At 34.8% G+C, this 19559-nt stretch overlaps 1 protein-coding gene across 1 annotated transcript in view; it reads left to right on the forward strand.

Annotated features, from left to right (window-relative positions):
- The window catches only part of UNC13C (unc-13 homolog C), a 212384-nt gene that overhangs the window by 137262 nt on the left and 55563 nt on the right, over positions 1-19559 (forward strand). Inside the window, exon 20 of the mRNA XM_042804059.1 lies at positions 6774-6907. Coding sequence (XP_042659993.1) covers positions 6774-6907 — 134 coding nt within the window. The remainder of the gene's footprint in view (positions 1-6773; positions 6908-19559) is intronic.

A 19559-nucleotide genomic window follows, 5' to 3' on the forward strand; every position in this document is an offset into this window, starting at 1 on the left:
TTACCTCCCCATCAGATGAGGCCTCTTTCTCTCACAGGGAGGAAAGGAGTTCATCCTAGTATGATGGTGCAGCACAGGAGGTTCATGTTTTAGCTGCACAGCTGAGATTTGAGCTGTGAGTAGTGAGAACTGAAATCGATGTACCTCAGAGCAAGAAGAAATGGTTCATATGTAGGTCATCACCTGCTCTCACTCAGGAGAAAGACTGGCAGCTGTTGTCCTGCTGATGCCCACTGCAGGCTCAGGGTTTTACCATGGTTCATTTCTTGCCTGAATCATATTGTGGATGATGTTATGAAAAAGTGAAACCTAGACAGTCCACTTAAACAGTAGTATTTCCATCTGGCCAGAAGTGGCAGGTTCCTGCGTGTTATATATACTGTCTCTGTGTGTAACTCGTGTTAACCACCTTCTGCATTTCCTTTTGTCTTCAACCTAAAATTCTCAGTATTTCTAAAAAATATGTTTAATGTCTGAATGTGTGTAATTGTCTGATTTTGGGCTGAAAATAGAACAATGAACGATGAAATTGAAGGTGCTCAAGCTGGAGCAAGAAGAGTAACAAGTAAATCACAAAATATGCTCAGCAATTCCTGCTTCCTCTTTTTATTACTCTCTATGTTCATGTCAGAGAGGCAGTCACTGTTATAAAGCAAATACCTTGCAGCAAAATATCACCCCTGGGGAACAGCAATATTTCCTGGGGTGAAATATGGTAAGTTCTAACAGTATGCAAAAATGTCACATTAAAGTTTCATACCAGAATACAAAGAACAGCCGATGACAAAAAACAAATGAGTACTACAGGTGGTAAAACATGACATCTTGACAGTCTTACTGACATGTAGACATGTATATTACTGTCCTCATTATTTGAGACAAAGCACTCTGATAAGGAACTACATATTTCCTTATGCAGCAGATGTAGTATTTTCTCTTTTAATTAATAATGATCCAAATAAAGAGCTAGCTGTCTTACGTTGCAAAAAATAATACCTTGAAAAAGTAGTTTAGGAGGAACTTTGATAACTTTGACTCACGCACTTTCTGACACATGTCACTGTTTCTGTTTTCTTAAGAAAACAAAAAATTTCATAATCTTGGCTGAAGCTTATAACAACTGAAGTCCCTTCAATAATTCTTCTTGCAGTCTTCTCCATTGAATGAAACCCAGTAAAACGCAAATCAAATTCTTCCTGTTCTCTGAAGAACTCTTAATCAGTACAAATAATTTCATGACTGATAGCACAAGTATACTGAAAAAAAAAAAAAAAAAAAAACAACACTGGAATACTCTATATTTAACACCTCCTTAGGAGAACAGTATTGCAATTATACCTGATTTTGGAGATCTCTTTCATCTGTTACTCAGATCTGTGTGTTGTCACAGTGAAGCATGGTGCAGAAGACTAAGAGCTAGCAACAAATTAACTAGATCTAGAGGCAGGTGTTACACAACTCTAGCAACACAGTGCTCTTCCCTTGAGATTTATCTCTGATTAGAGGTATAGATCAGGTTGATAATGTACTAGTAGTATCCTAGCTTTCGTGAATCAGAGTTTCCATATTAACAGGATGCTGTTGGCTAATATGCCGATGGACCTGTGCTTTGCAAGCTGGCTCCGTTTTGCTGTACTCATCTGTGAGCTCCTGGTCACTTTTCCGTTTGGGAACCCAAACCACTTAGTTGCTTTTGTACCTCTTTTTCTTTAGTAGAAATGACAAAAAAAAATATAGATTATTAATTTCTTACAGAAATACTGTAACAATTGAGTCATGAAGCATGTGATCTGTGATCTCCAAAGATTTTCAAAAGTATGTAGCAGGAAATAAAGTTGTGCAGTAGTGAAAACCGTTTACCCCAGGGAGTCCTACTTTTCAGGCATGCAAATTTCAGTGCCAGTACTTGTTGTGAGACACTTTATTATATTTACATACTGCTTTAAAGGCACTGAAAAGGTTCTAACTTCTTCAAATCTGGCATGCAGAGGGCACTTAGAGGCCTCTCCTTATGTTGTAGCATTGTATTTGACAGGCAGCATATTAACCACAGTAGTAGAAAAATCTTTGATAAAGTACTTCAGAACAGCAGAAGGATAGGATGCATTTTTCCTGTGATATTTCAAACCCCATTCTGAGATTTCTCTATCAGAGAAAGACTCATTCTTACAGATAGACAAGCTTTTAACAAGCAATTTTGAGAACACTGCTTAGAAAGTCAAGAGAACAGCTCATCATCCAGTGACAGCAGAAATGTAGTAAAAGAGAAAGTAGGAGAAGCCATAGACCTTCAACCTTGAAGTAAAAAGGGTAGTAATATTGCCATCAGAAGAGATGAACAAACTAGTTTGTTATCCAAAACCTTATACTCGTCAACTGTTTATGTTAACTCTAGGTGCATAGCAGTAAACTGTTGGCAGTTAATGTTAGATGTCCAAAAATCAAAATATTTTACAGTGCTGAAATCTGACTGCTGTTAAAAGTTGGTTATTAATTAAGAACAATGAGCAAAATAAACCTAAACTTTGCACAGGCCTTAAATACAAATTATCTCATAAGCAACAAAAATCTGATCAATGTTGATTTTTGTCAGATTGCATTTAATTCACAAATTAGCCCCTTTAGTTGTGAACATACTCAGTGTTTTTAAAAGAAGTTCAAATGATAGCTCTTTGCAAACAGTTCACTGTGATTATTTATTGATCATTATTATTTACTTACTTATACTATGTGATTGGGCTATCCTAATATTTCCAGAGAACAATATAAGCTGGAGTGGAATGCCCAGCATTCAGATTCATACAGTCCTGAGCTGTATCATCTTGGAGAAGCATGATGAAAACGAGTCATATTTAAAAGCAGAATCAGGGAAATAGCTATATTCATTAGTACCCAAGCCATCACATTTACTGCTCATGCTTATTTCATGAAGTCCATTTTTCTGAAGTATTTTATTACTTAAGTTTGCCACTTCAGTGTTGCTGCTTGACATTTTTGTATGGTAAGGGGTGTATGATATGCTACAACTTTAGAGTCATCCTAAAGACAAGAAGTAGCCAAGTCAATTAACCTGAGCATATAAAAACCTGTATTGTCATGTCTTGATGGTAAGTCATCATCTGGTATTATTGTTTGTTTGATCTGCCAGCAGATGCCTTTTAAGAATATCTTTGTTCTGCCTTTGTCCAGTTAGTTATAGAGCTTTTCATTATAGGATTTATTAGAGTATCTTCTTATGGCATTTCATAGTTCTGTGCATGTGGACAGCATTACCATCCCAAGTGACATTACAGTGGGTCAAGATATTTTAAGTAGCCTTTACTAAGTGAAAAGACTAGTGAAAAAGAATATGTTTCTGCTAATTGGCAAACTTCTATTTGTATCAATACTTCCTGAAAGCTTTCTTGGTTACTATAAAACCAATCTGTGATTTTAGCTTGTTCAGTGAATTATGTATCCACCAAAAATTGAAGACAGGCAACTTCAGAAAATCATTCTTTAAAAAAGTCATGAGTGGTATCTGTTAACTAGTGATTTTTTCCATCTTGACATATTGAGAATTTATGTTCCTCTTGACCTTTTTAGATGTATTTTTTAACATATCAGTATTGGTATTACCCTCTATAATGATAAGCAGTATTCAGTGGCTCATATATTTTGTCACTGTATTTGCGCCAGTGTGGCAGTTATTGAGTATATCAGGTATTTAGTTCATGTTTTTATACTGGCCGTTTCTTTCTAATTGATACAACTTGAGTAAAACCAAGAAGTTACTATTATCAAGATAGGCTTTTTCCACTTAATAGACCATGTAGTTAACCATTCTTATGCTCCAGAAATTTTGTGTGTATCAATTGTTGTAAGCACATATTTTGCTTATGTACAAACTAATCTAAACTTGGCATTTTAAAAGGCCTTTGCACAACTTCTTCATAGACTGTAAATACACTGTAACATGTAAATGCACATGTATTATTTCCTAAAGTGAAAGTATGCATACTGTTGAGAACTGGTTGGATATGGCACCAAAGCACAGGACTCAGACATGAGCTATTATCATCATGGTTACAAAATTAGAGCAGATATTTTTTTTTTGAGACCACAGAGAAGGAAAAACAACTTTTTTATTCATTTAATGAGGACATTCTTACTGACTGTTCACAACAGACTGATGGTCAACCCATGTCACCAAAGCAGACTTCAGCAAAGCAGTATAGAAATTAAACTTCAGTGCCTCTAAAAAGGTGCTTCATTTCATTAAGAAAATTCCAAGATAGAACTTTCTTCTGTGCGTTTTGCAAGTTAGCAACTAGTCAATGTAATCAAACTTCCAACATCGTTTTACTTCATTATAATGTTTCTGTGAAGGCATGGGTTGCCAGAAACCATATAAAACAAATAATAATGCCAGCAATAATAACAATTAATGTAAAAACAACTGGAATTATTCTAAGCATTTCTAACCCATTAGTTAGATTCTAGGATAAAGAATGGAAAGTACAACTATGTGTTAATGTGAAACTATATAAAAAATACCTTCTCTGGGGATTTTGAAAAACTCACCTTGATTTTTAAAAGATTTCTGTGTCGGAAAGTATTTGTAGAAAGCGCTTTCTTATGAAACTATTAATTTGTAAATTAATTAATTTTTACTATCTATATTAAAGAACAAAGTTTCATATTCTGTGATTCACATTCACAATCACGAAAAGCTGTCTCAGCTACATGCCATTGCAGGGGTTTTTTTGTGAACTATAGATCTTGGATAAGATGCTGGACTAAATGTGAACTGGCTTTATCTTTTACAATTGCCTTTCAGTTGTTTTGGCTTAAACATGCACTAGCTTCTGAGGAAAATGGTATATTAAAAATAAACTTCATATAGAGAAAAAGCCTTATAATAAAACTATAATGTACACCAAGGAAAGCCCTTGTGAGTGACATTCATGCTCCAATATTAATTTCTGTTTTGAAAATCACTCTTGTTTGCATATGTGGTGGTAATTGCTGGTGATACTAGTCACTGCTTCTGAGCCTCACCTTTATTTCAGTTGCATTAGACACTAAAGCTGTAGCATTTGTAGGTCAGCTGATTACGTAGCAGTGTGATTAATGATACTTTTCTAAAATATTCCACAAAAACAATCTCAATTAAGTGTTGTTGAAATTCCCTTTCTGCCAGTCTAAATGCTGTTAATAGATAAAAGTTAATTGAGGTTGAGATAACATTTAATTAATTCACTATGACACTAACAGTGTCATATCTATTAAAAAAGATACAGAGTCTATTGAATGGTTATATTTAGACTACAAATGAGAAGTACAGGGAATATATGCTTGAACTTTCAGGATAATAAGCATGTTGTATTTTTTTATGTACTAGTTGAGTGGAAAGACCCCGTTCTCTGACAGCTGTATAGAAGAGCATGTGCAGACATACCTCTGTGTGACAGAAATTATGTGTGTGTGTGTGTATGTCCATACAGATAAAAAAATATTTCTTTTCATATTTGGTTCTCTCCAGTGAAGTTACTTACTGGACAATGATAAGGAATCTGATCCTTCTGTCAAGTGAAGAGCTGAAGAATACTTTTGTCTACGAAATTGTAGACTAAGAATTCATAAATCAGAACTGTAGAAACAAAATCTAGTTGTAAATGCATATTTTAGTGAGATTAAAAAGTATTACATTCTCAATAAAAGTTTTTGAGTGATGAATATTAATACATACTTTATAACTATATAAAAAGGTGTAAAAAGCAGTCTTTCAGTCAAGAGGAATACAAGAACACTGCTATAGGTACCAACTTCTAATTAATGACTGGAGAGTCATGTTGGTAATACATCTGATATGTGTCATGATACAGTGTGTCATGTCCTTCCTCGTGATTATTACAGAAATGCAATGGGGCATCTCAGGTTTCTCTGCTTTGGATGTGAAACTGGTTACAGTCCTCTTCATTTACAAGGAACATACAAGTACCCTGTTGCCCTGGATAAAAAAAAAAAAAGGAATCAAACAACAGATTGGGTTTGCCCACAGCTTTAAAATCTTTGGCAAGACAATACCTTCACAAGCCTTTCTTTTGGATATTCCTATGTACCTTTTCCTAGTATTTTTATGAGTCCACAGATTACTGTTTTTTTCACTGTCCTACTTTGTGGTGTTTTCCTCTGCCTCTCTTAAATGCACAGTCTGCGGTTCTGCCAGTCAATGAGTCCCTGTAAAACCTCTGTGCAGAATACTTTGGGCAATAGCCTTACTTATTTTAGCTATTAAAAAATAAAGGGAAATCTAACCACTTCTTCGTTCAGAGTGAACAGCATAGCAACTGTTAGGCCCAATGACTTCAGTTTATAATTCAAAACTAAGCAAGAAATGTTCCTTATCGTTGACTTGTTCAGTACTTATTGCATAGGGTATAAAAGTTCAGTCTCAGCAGAGAATTTTACTTGTACTGTTTCAGCACAGCAAAGAATTTAAGAGAATGTATTTAATTAAAGTGTGGACATGCACGAAAAATCAAGTCTCTATTGATCTTCTTTGCTGACCTGGCTGTCTTTGCACTGTGTATGTTTTTTGATATATGTCCATACCCAGGTACAGTCTGTCATACAATCTACGTTAAGTGGGATAGACAGTCTTTGTCCAAAATTTCTGAAGATTCTTAATACATCACTCTTTCCAACCAATTAGTAATCTGTAAGCAGAAATCCCATAATATTTTCTCTAATTTCTCCAATACAAAATATATCCAATCTTGTTTTAACAGGGTAAGAAACAAGAAGTTCCTAAAGAAGAACAAGGACCAACAACAAAGAATTTGGATTTCTGGGCACAGCTTATTACTCTGATGGTCACCATCATAGATGAAGATAAAACAGCATATACACCTGTCTTGAACCAGTAAGTAATTACTTTCCCTATAAAAATTAAGAATTACAGCTTTATTTAAAAAAGGACAGGAAATACACCTGCATCAGTAGTTGTATTTTAAATATAATCTAGCTAGAGATTTTTGCAAATTCAGAACATAACCTTGACATACTTTGATAAAACCGTAGCGCTCTGATCATGGCAAGAGAACCTTTTGTTTTAGGAACACTAAAGACACGTGGTATATGAACCATCCCGAAAAGTTAAGTGGCAAAATATTATGCAGGAGAAGTAAATGGATAGACAGAAGGGAAAGTTAAGTGAAACAGTGTGATAGTATTAATGTTATGATAGTATCTTGGCACACAAAGTGTTCAAATCATGCTGAGACTTTTTTAGGCATTATAATATAGTTTTTGGGATTTATTTGTAAAAGAGTAATGAACTTAACAAAAAAAAACCTCTCCAAATTTATGATATGCAAGAGAGAAAGCCTAGCCAGACTGACTAGGAAATTTATAAATTGGAGAGCAATATCCTGGACTTACCAGAGATGGAAGTTGACATCTCAGAATTGAAGACATAACAGATGAGGGAGGTACAATCAATAACCAAGACAAGTTGACTAACTTACGGCTGATACACTGGTAGAGACAAGAGAGCCAATCAATAAACACAGAAAGAGGAGATAGAGTGCTGGGTTTTGAAAATGAAATATACAGAAGGGAGTGCAAAGGAACACGTTTCACATATTAAAGCTGGAGAAATGGCTGTTGCACTAATTGAAATGTGACCAGATGATGACCTAGGGAAAAGTTTTAGCTTTTTTAGCTGTCTGGAGCTATTTTACAGAGAGATCCTAGAAAATATGGGCAAATTCTAGCTGTGATGACTTATGCAAAATTTAAAATTCAAACTTATGTCTGTATTATGGCTAAACAAATGATAGAGGGGTCTGCAGTGGCATTTAATTGAATGGTCTGAAGGGGAGCAAGAACAGGTCTGTTTCTTGTAGCCAAAATAGGGTAGATACTGAAAGGCACTCTATACATGGAGATGGGATTGTCTATTGATAAAAGGTACTGTACTTTTTATGGACCCACGGTACAATTACCAAAGAGACCTCCTGATGATAACCAGAAGATGGAAGAGATTTCATTGCCTTCTGATTTCCTCCTTTCCTTTAAATGAATGAAAGATTGTTTCAGTCCTGTTCAGTCTCTTTGTTCAATTATTTCCTGCACTGACCATATTAGGGAACAAGTTCTTGCCCTGCAGAGGAAAGAAAACTCTTTACCAGTTCACTCCATTTATACAACTTAGTGGGAAGTTCCACTATTAACAGAACCTCAATTTATGTCTGACTGTCTATATGCCAAATATACTTATTATAAAACATATAACTGGAACAAATACATACATGTATTCAATTTCAGTCTCTTAATTTAAATTAAACAAGAGTAATTGGGGGTTAATTATCCTAAAAATTGTTCTAGCTATATTCTTATGCAAATGTGAGGAAAAAAGGAAAAGGATATAGAACAGAGTTCCTCTGAGGGGATTAGGAAGTTCCCTAAAGTACAGCTCGGTGATTGTGTAAAATGTGAAAAGATACTCAGGAGAGGACAAAGTTGGGACAGAATAAGGGGGAGAGTTTGTGTGGGTGACTTTTCTCCCCTTTTTCACTGTTGCTTTGGAAGTGGAAGGGTGAACACAGGGAATAAAGTGTCTTGGAGAAATAGGAGACATCAGGAGCAAGAAATGAAGAGGCTGTGGGTGTAAAAACTTGAAAAATTGTTCAGAGTTGCTTTAGAAGCCTTTTTTAAAAGGAAAAGCCTCTCCTAACACAAAAGCAGTATGTAAAAGCTGTTGAGAAAATTGACAGACAGCCTGTTCCCCCTTGCTTACCCCAGAAAAGAAAATGGATGAAAGGAAAATACAAGTTGAATGCATAAGAATATTGCAAAACTATGACTCCTTATCAGAAATCTATGGCCATGGCGTGTCTCGGTGAAATATTCAAGTCTATGTCTATTTGAAATCTATTGTAGAAATGAGGCTACTGAAGAACTCCATGAGAGCTCCAAACATTCTGATAGGAGTTATTACAATGGTGTAATATTGCTCAATATCTTTTTCTCAACCAGTTTTGGAAAACCTATTTTTATATCAAAAAAAGATGCTTTGATAGAGTAGTTTGAACTGTATCAGATCATGAATCCAGATGAAACATGACATCATTGCTTCAGCAAGCATTGCAGCAACTGAAAGACCACATCAGCCCATTCAATGGGAGTTGTGTGGGCAACCTGCAGATCATATATGTCATAAGTAACATGACAAGTTTGAGGGAAAACCGTGAAATCTGGTATTTAATTTGTAAAATTCCCATTATACTAGTTAAAACAATGGAAAATGTGATTAGAACGTGATTCACAACCACATCTAGGACTTCCTGGCACTTGTCAAATTGTACTGTGCACACTGCAAGACAGAAGAAATTTCTATCAAAATAAAATATCTGTTCATTTAAAAAGCACAACAAATCAAGAATAAAATCTTCAGCTGAAATATGCTTGTGTATTTGGAAATCAGGATCTAAACTTTGTGTCCTGCCCATCTTTAGTAAAAAAGCTTTCCCTTTAATAGTACAGCACGTATACTCAGAGTAGTCATGTGTGCTGTAATACAATTTTAAGAAACAAGACAGCTCTTGTGGGACTTTTAAATAACTTTTGTTATTTACTGATTCTTACATCTTTGCAATGCAAGTATCTGTTTTCTCTGTGAACACTCTGTGTTTCATACTCTTATTTACTACTTTAGTGCTTCTTTAGTACTTTTTAATACTGTCTTTTAGTGGCTCCTGCAGAGCATATTGAAATACTGTCTTAGCTAGCCCTTGAAATTTTTAGTCTCCACTTGACAACTAAAAATTGCATTTTGAAATGAAAATAAAGACTGTAGTTACCATTGAAGAATAAATGCTATTAATGTTGTCTGAGATTGCCACAGTTGGATACCAACAAAATTTTCTGATTCACTTAAGAACCAAGAAATGATACTGTTTATTATTTGAGTAAAGAAAGCATAAATGATGTTTCAGAAGAGCTGATCAAAGATACCTAGAGAAAGTACTCATGTGAAATAGTATTGCAAAATCTGCTAGGAACTTGTATTTGCAGTTAGAGATAAGAACTTGGAGCAGTGTCAGCACTGTGTTCTTGGAGAAGATACAGTAAATAAACAGCTCAGAAAGAATGTTAGGGTAAAAAACAGAATCTACAAGAAATGGGGAAAAAAAGTGATATGATTAGCAAAGTTAAATTTTGGAAGTCAGAAAGCATTAAGTTAAAATTTAAAAAGTCAAGATAGATTAAACATTGCAAAAGAACATAAAAGAGAGCAAATTAAAATTTAATGCAATGGGACTGAGTTTTATTTGCCATGAACATGGTATTTAGTTGAAATATGATCTGGGCATTCAGAAATTAAAGGAGAATAACACAGGACAAGGAACCTAACTGAAGAATGTTGATACCAGCACAGAATGGCAAATGATACTGAGTGTTTGGAAATAGAAATTATCAGAGCCATTGTAAAAGCAAGACTCCGGAAGGTTTCACATGCTCCCTCCCCATTCCACAGTGTAGAAAGAACTGGCATGTGAAATCTGCAGGAGCAGATTTCTTCATGCTTCAGGATCTAGGTTGTTTAATAAATCTGTGAAGTCAAGGATAATAACCTATATGGAAGGAACAGCATAATTGTAACCAATGAGTCTGTGAGTTATGAAATATACATCAGTGGGGAAAAAAAAAAAAAAAAGCATGGAAGGAAGTGAAAAAATCAGGTAAACTATATAATGAATTTGACTAGGTCAGGTTACCTCTAGAATGTTTCTTTAATAACGGAAAGCGTATCTGATGTGTTTTGTGTCTTCATTCAGTGATATTCCCCATTATCAGTTACAGTTCATTCTGTGGAATCATATGAATATCACTTATTTAATTGAATTTGTGAACATTATCCTGTTTGACAAAGCAATACTCTGTTCTTTCAGAAGACCTGCTGTCATTTTCCCATGTAGCAATATATCACACACTTTAAGAACAGATTAGTTATGTAGACTGTATACGGTATCTGTCTTGTCCACTATGTTTTCTTTAGGTAAAGGAACATTGCTTTGGTTAAAAATAAAACTTTGGATAGGTGGAGGATAGAGCACAAAAAGTGAGAATAAATGAACTCTTTGCTTACTGTTTAAATAGAATACATATTTTCTAAAATCAGATAGAACTTTTGTCTAGCCCAGCACTCCACAATTAATTAGTGCAATCTAACCTGTTGCTGTATGCACAACACAAAAATGAGTGTATTCACACACCAAAACCAGACTCTCTTTAGCACCTAATGAGACTGAACCCACCAAGCATGGAATATGAGCTATTCTGAGAATGTGCATCTGAGGTTCAGGGACTTCAATATTCTTAAAATGTATCAGATTGCAGATTTGACAGCGCAAATTAAGAAAAAACATTTTTAATCTTCATGATAGGAATTTCTTAGTTTAGGATTGAACTGGAGATGTGCAGTACTATCTAGGATAAATGCTTTGGGGGTTTATTTATGTTTTGCTTCATACATTGATCTCATTTTCTTCCAAGCTGAGTTCAATTTCATTCCATTGATCTGTGGTTATATATATAGCACGTTGTTAAAACTAGCCAGTGTGAACAGTTTTCTTAAAATTTTTGCTTAATGAAAATCAATAAAGGGAAGACATTCACAAGTGGCTACCTTTTACATGCAGTTTTGTATTTCTGGAAATACATGGAAATGATCACGTATGGTCAACCTAATGGTTTATTTATGTCCCATGAAAACCTAGCATATTCCGTTTATTAAGAAGTTCCACCAAATAGTATTGAATGGTTGACATGAGTTGAGGATTACAGACTGTCATGCAAGTGAGGAAGGATTTTAATAGTAATGTTTTGGATAAACTGAGATTTTTTTTTTTTTGTAGTATTGCTCTAAGAATGACAGAGAAATTGGGAAAATTTTAGGGGCCTTGAGACAGAAATAATTGTAGCAAGAGGAAACTAAAGGACTAATCGAGCACTCTCCTGGTCATCTTCTTGCTTCACTGAGAAATCTGAAAATGTGTGGCTTTTACAAAGGTTAGAAAATGTAGTATGTAGAGGTTTGTATGGGAAATTTCTCTGCTATTTTGCTGATTAGGGACCAAATTCTGAAATAGTTTGCAAAAGACATGTCTTTTTACATAAAAATAAGGTGATAAAATACAAATAATACAAAATTCTTACTTATATAGGTGCTTTAGAATTTGACTTTGGATTATGCCTTCCCTTTAATAAATCAGCTGCTGCTGTTACCATTAATCTTTAGCATGTGGAAAATTTTGTATGCTTCTGTTGTGTGTTAGGCTTTGTTAGCTTCAACACTGCAACAATATCTGTGATAGTTGAATAATACCCATAACTTTGATAGCCACATAATACTCATCAGTCTATGATTGTTTTAAGTATGGAAACTAGCATGAGTTCTAGACAGGAAGTTCAGAGACAACTTGGAATTAAGTATACCTGTAGCCCATAAACACTAAATTAAAGTGTACACCTGATAGAAACACATATTTTAGTAAATACTTTAGGCATAGGGAACAGAGAGAAAATTGACTCCACGACAACAGAAAATACAAATCCTTGTGTGAATTCACACACAGGAAACTCAAATTTTCCATTGTGTATAGTTCTTAGATCACAGGCTTAACAATGCACAAAAGGACAGCATATATAGACCAATAAAATTGTGCTTCATTACTGAATGAGGAATAAAACAAATTATGGAATAATGAAAATAATAATGACTATTAGGCACATACTCATAATGCAGGAGACTGGAAGGAGTCTTATCTCCTTTCTGTGCTGCTTTACAGCTCTGAGTTAACAGCACCTCCACTTTTGAGATGGCTACCATATTCGTTTTAGAACAAACGATCTCAAATGGAAAAGGCCTTTGTATAACTAGTACTTATGTGAATACTGTTAACTCTCTTTCCTCCAACTTGATGAAGAAATTCTAGGTTGCATACTACTTTTCTGACAAATGTGTGTCATATATTCATTCAAATATATCTCCTTCTTCTGAGTAGGGTAAAAGATTTTGCAAAATACAATGAAGTCAGTAATTTCTGTCTTGGATTTCCTTCAAAGAGTTTGATCTGAGAGAGGACTTGGGATTTACTCCAGTAATGGAATTTCTGAAGTACAGTTAAGATGGAGCTTAGGAAAAAGAGAAATGACGGCTTTTTTTTTTTTTTTTTTTTTCCCAGACCTTTATCTGAAATCCAGGAACATGAAATGCTGTTTCATTAGAATAAGAAATATGTGATAAGTCAGTGTTTATTTGCATAAAGATGTACCAAGATTCTTGGTCCCTTTATTACAGCAGAAATACTAGTCATCTCCTTGATCAAAATGATGAGATGAGCCATTGCACTGAAGTATGGTGCCCAGTAAGCTCCTTGTCTTCCATTTCTGTCACTGTCATTTAAAAAATTCTTAAGGCTTTTTCTGCTTGAAGCTCACAAGTTAGAGATGGTGTCTTAGTCTTTGATTTGCAAAAGTAAACCCTAGACTATCCAACATGGTTCTGACTAGCAATTTGACTAGTTTCTTATTCAGCCCATCTCTTTTTACAATATGAGGAGACTTGTTCTCTTTCTCTTGAGCTTGTTGCAGTGCTTGGCATACCCTTTGACTTTATTTGGATTAGTTTTTGAATCCAATCCCCAGCTTTAGCATCCATGAACATCTTGTGCACAGCAATAAATCATGCTTAAGAAATCCTTGAGCTGTCTGTAACTTGTTTAGAACTTAATAATAATTTCAGTCCTTTAGTGAGGGATGGTTTCTCACTGAGCTCATTCATCTGTAGATGAAGTTTCTCTTACATCAGTCCTTAGTAAGAAACAGAGTATCAGCCATGCATGTGACTGCAATTGTTGTGTATTTTGCCAGAGAACCAGAGAACTTCTACACTAATCTAACTACCTGGTTCTGTGAAGAATTTGACTGTGACTTTTTTTAATATGGTGAATTCAAAATAGTCTTCTTGGGGACTTCTTTCTTTATATTTTAATGCTTTGGTTAATTTTTGCTGTCAATTGTGTTTGGTGACTGCTGTGAACTGTGGCACATGATTTTCTTGATCAGTGTCTGAGTATTCTATGTGAAGGTCACTTTTAGGGAAAACAAATTGAATTATATAACTTCTGTCATTTTTCTTAGATATAAAGATATATTACAATTGAAAAAAACATTACTACGGCTTCTGACATTTGGAGCCAAACTCAAGATGTGCCAGATTTACAGCACAAATTGAAAGTTGTACTTACAGTTGTCAAGTACTGATTTTAACATTATAACATGATGTCAGAAAGGAATGCAATATAACATGGAATTTATAATTTATAATTTATTAAAGTAAACATGCCTACTCATGCATAAGGCCGTCTCTGAGGAAAATTGTAGCAGGAGTGGTGCATATCATAGCCATACTAATTACACTTCCCCCAAGGAAAAGGGCTCGCACTTGGATATAGTACATCTATACATTAAGTCTTCATCAGTATTCTGCAGTGTCATGTGCCCTTATATTCTTAATCGAATGCACAAATGGTATTATGACAATGGAGTAGATTGTTTAAAATACATAGTAAAAGTTAGGGAGATTAAAAACAGATATCTTAGTATAAATTGTGAAGTAGACATGACAGTTTTTAGCCCTTCCCTCAAATAAAATACAAACCACCCAGCAAGTTCCAGAGACTAAAAGGATACTGTGAAAATTGCCGATATTATCCAGTTACCTGGCAGATTGTAAGCCACTAGAAGCATTCTTGATTTTTTCCTAGAAGAATAAAGACTGGAAAGGAGTCCTGCAGGTGTTAACGAGCTTGTCACTGTGACATATTGCTTCATAACAATCAAATCAACAAAAATGAATATAATATTAATTGAAATAATACCGACATTTCCCGCACTGTTCACACAAACAGTTTTGCTGGTTGAAATTAAATGGAACATTCCTTTCAAGCTTGTCATTTTACAGTTCGTTTCTCTACCTGCTGTGGTAGGACTGATTTGTATTGGCATTTGTACTTACCATAGAGATGATGGTGTATGTTTGACATTAGATATCAGGCACAGTCAAAGTCAGCCTGTCCTCATAACACCTGTGTTGGAATCAGTAATACTGCTTCTCTAAATGAGATCTGCAGTGTCATTATCTGTGTGACACAGTGCAGAAGATGCAGATCATGGTGTCTAATGAGATTTACTATCACTGGTTTGCACCTTAAGTCCTAACTAAATGTAGCTGAAAGAGCAAGGTGTCTTGCATTATCAGCAGCACAGAGGTCAGTGCACTTTTGTTCCATGCCCATCAACACAAGGTCTGGGATGTGGTATAAGAAAGCTCTAAAACATTGTCTGCTTGAAAGAGGTCACCTCTGCTACAATCAGTGAAGTTGAACAAGCTTCACTGATAGATACTGTGGGTTTTAACTGGATGAAGAACCTCACTTCTCACCCACTGGGGAGAAGTGTGGAAGGAAGTTTCTGTTTCTGATGTGCTACCTTTAACAACGTACATAAAAATTTTGCCTATTTGAAGTTCTACAAAGCTTTAACATGTTTCTTGAGATCTATTTTAGTATGCCCACACTTCCATAAAAACTCTGACAAATGGAAATGGATAATTGAGACCTCTGTGGATAATTTGACATGTTTTAAAATGTCTATTTCAATGGATTTCTCTTGGGTTTATATTTAAAATACATAAGTGATTGTTTGATTTGAATAAGAAATTAGGAGGTCATTAGGACTTCAATTTTTTTTTAATCTATGGAAATGTCAAATATTCTTTTTTAATTTCAGGGTTGTTTTTAATTACCTCTTTTCAGGCTTTGATAAAGTAGCTCTCATAAACCATGACATTTGTTACTAAAACAAATTTCATGCAACAGAGGAATGTTAATCAAAACATGGTACCATGAAAAGCTCAGCTACCATTTTAGAATTTAAGGACCTTAAGAAGATACCAAATCCTGCTACCCTCATGAATAAAGCTGCTAGTGCCAGAGAGTTGTATTCTGCATAATAACATATTGGTCTGCATTAGGAAGACCTCAGCCCATGGGTTGAAGGAACCTGTGACACACCAATTTGGATGGTTGTTTCCAGTTTTGATTCCCCACTACAAGACAGATATTGTCAAACTGGAAAACTAGAGAAGAACAACTGTGATTAGGGGGATGGAACACATGATGTGTGAGGAGAAGCTGAGGGAGCAGTTTGTACAGTCTGAGCAATACACAGGTAAGGGCAGTGCTGATTGCATTTTTCAACTTCCTAATGAACTGTTACAAGGAAAAGGCAGAACCAAACCACTTCCAGAAGTGCACAGTAAAAGACATGAGCACAATTTTCATGTAGGGGAACTCACGTCAGCTATACAGGAGCAAATTCACATTCCACAGTGAGAGAGTTCATAGAAATATGTTGCCCAGAAAGGTTGTGCCATTTTAATGTTTGGAGGTAGTCAGAATTCAGCTGTACGGGCCCTGAGAAACATGACATAACTTTGAGGTTCTTTCTGCTTTGAGCTAGGTGACCTTCAGATGTCCATTTCAGCTTCAATTGTTCAAAAATTCTAGAAAAATAGCTGCATTAGCTCAAAAAAAAGGTCCAGTCTAATGTCTGTGTGGTCAATACTGGACGTCTAGAGAAAGAGTGTATCATGGTCATCATTGCTATCCTGGCCACCTAATGCTTGAAATAGCAGCCAAAATATTATAGCTTTTCTAGTTAAAGACAAAGTTTTACTCCATCACAATTCTGCAATATTTGTTGACACAGGCCTTAGCTTTATTTCCTTTTCATTGACATTCAGGATGAATCTTTTGAATGCATGATGTATTCTGTCAATCCTGTACACTTTGGTCAATATTAATTAAAAGAATAGCTAACTGAAATTACACATAAATATTACTTAGATAGATGTAACTGTAAACCAAAAAGGGAGAACTAATCCCAGGATTTTGATGTTAGCAAATGCAGAAATTGTTGAAAAACTTAAAATTATTTAGGTCTTACATTTCATTTAAGAAAAAGTATTTAATGCAGAAATGATATATCAGTTATACACTGCTAATCTCTGTCCAATCCTCTGTAAAATAATAATAATTGAAAAATTTAAAATCAAATTGTCTACACCATACCCCTTTAATGTCTCCATGCAATTAAGTTTTCAACCATTATAGTTAGTATGCATATGAAAGGAATTTTAACAATGGTAGATAACAGCTATTTATTTCTGAAATATACTTATAAGTAGTCATTTTTTTTAAATAAGCACCTTGTGGCTAATTAGTTTTGTGGTGCAAGATGTACTATCTCCAATTGCTGTACATCAGTGAACAAGATAAAAAATGCAGAACAGAGTAATAGAACAAAGCTTATTTTCTTGTGTCAACACAATTCATATGAATGACAGTAGAAAAGAATGCCATGAACCAGATGTGTAAAGGTTATTTCTAATGTGTGAAAACAATGTTTGTCACAGTTTCTGTTGTGCATACCCATCTGAGCTGGGTGAAGCTTCAGTAGCAAACATTCAAGCTTGTGAAGACAGTGTTGAATACTAGAAATTTACTTTGCTTATAGGATTCCACTTATTACCAGCTCTGATATGATTATTGTTCATAAATGTAAAAAGTGGAAAAGCAATAGTATCATTGTGTGGAATGATATGGCTGGGATAATGCTGGAGCCAGAGTTCTATCGTTATAGTGTGATCAGCCAGTAGTTTTACTTTCTGAATCAGGATTGAATTATCTGAAATTCAGACTTTTAAACTGTAGGAAACTTTCATGAAATAAAGTCTAGCTGAACCCTGGCAAGCAATGTGATGTTGTTTCTGATTATGTTAATGCTTGGAGAAGTGTATTTTGTGGCTAATACTGCAACACAATGATATCTACAGGTACTATTCCATTAACATGTTAAATCAATTTCACTGGCTGAAAATGTTGACTAGGTTAACTGTTCACTTTACATTGCTAACCTACTTTGGACAAATTAAAAATCTGTTAAGTCTCTGATACATTCACCTACAGGTATCATAGCTTCCATGAAGAAAAGTAAAGGTTTTATACTAAAATACAATACTCTCTCTGTTGTATGATCATTTTTGTCACAGTAATCTCCTGCTAAGATGTCATTTTCTTGGACAAAATGAAACAGAATGTATGGGAATGACAGTCAGTCCTGTATACAAAAATGTATCCATGTAAGGATAACATTGTAAATATCCATACACTAGGCATTGAATGGAAGAATTTAATTATGTCCAGGTGATGATTATGCATTAAGTTTATATTTCTCAGGGACACAGAATTTGATATCTTTGGGCATGAACTTTAGGTACCTAACTGAAATCAGGTGGGATGAAATGAGGATACTGTGTTGAACCACAGTAATTTAAGGAACATAGTGAAAAGAGAATTGCAGTTTGTGTTTCCATGTGTTTTCACAAGTTAAAATGTATAAATATATATACATACTCCACAAATCAGATTCATTTTTATCGGACCCGGGTTTGCATTATGGACAAAAGACAATGTCAATATTAAATCAACTTATAAATATTTCCTCAGAGCAACACTGTCAAAGTTCAAGTCTGGTGCTAAGAGAGCACTCAGACTGGACTGAAGGTAAAGGAATTAAGACAAGTGAAATACATTGAGCTTTTGAACAACGACTAATTTTGTGTTAAGAGAATTAATACAAAATTCTGTAATTGACCATCCACTAGCATAAAGGCATATTAGTGATCAGAGCTAGCAATTGCTTCATATTAAAGTGACAGAGCTAATGAGCTGTTTAAGTACATTTTCTTTGCAGGTATGATCAGGGTCAAATATGTCCCTGGAAAGAATACATTACTTGGATCACATTGCTACCACCTTAAAGTTGCACATCATTCTCATTCTTTCTTTAGCCATAAGAAAATTTTAAATTCTTAAATTTTTACAAAAATTATTACACAATATTTTTTGAATTTGATTAGTGCTTCAATAAAAGGTCAAAATAATTTGAATCAAATTCTCTGATAATATAAAGTAGTGTATTAAACTCAAGGCAAAAACCACGCAGCTCTGTGTGTTTCCTCATAAATACGGTGTTTGATTTTATGTATTCATGGTGAACTGCTCATATATTTGTATGGCTCTCACTGCACCACTGTACTGTAAACAGCTGTTTTACCACTCAGATTCTGTGCAGTACTTTCTGCTCTTTAGTTTTTTTAGCAATTTTTTGGTCTACTTCTGTACCCTGAGAACTGCTCATATTTGTGTCAGTCCCACACCTGCCGTAGGGACAGCCTTACTTTTATTTTTTTTATTCTTTACTTGTTTTAGCCATACTTCAAGGTGAGTCTTCAAACAGTGATTTGGATTCAACTACTATAAACCAATGCAGTTTCACAGACAACTTCACTATTTTCCAGTATAATAAGGGAATTAAGGAAAACTTGTAGCTGCTAAACATCTGAGACAACTGTTTCAGGTTTTTCCTAAACCATCTGATTT

This window comes from Tyto alba, unplaced genomic scaffold, assembly GCF_018691265.1.
Source record: "Tyto alba isolate M040663 unplaced genomic scaffold, T.alba_DEE_v4.0 Super-Scaffold_41, whole genome shotgun sequence".
NCBI lineage: Eukaryota > Metazoa > Chordata > Aves > Strigiformes > Tytonidae > Tyto > Tyto alba.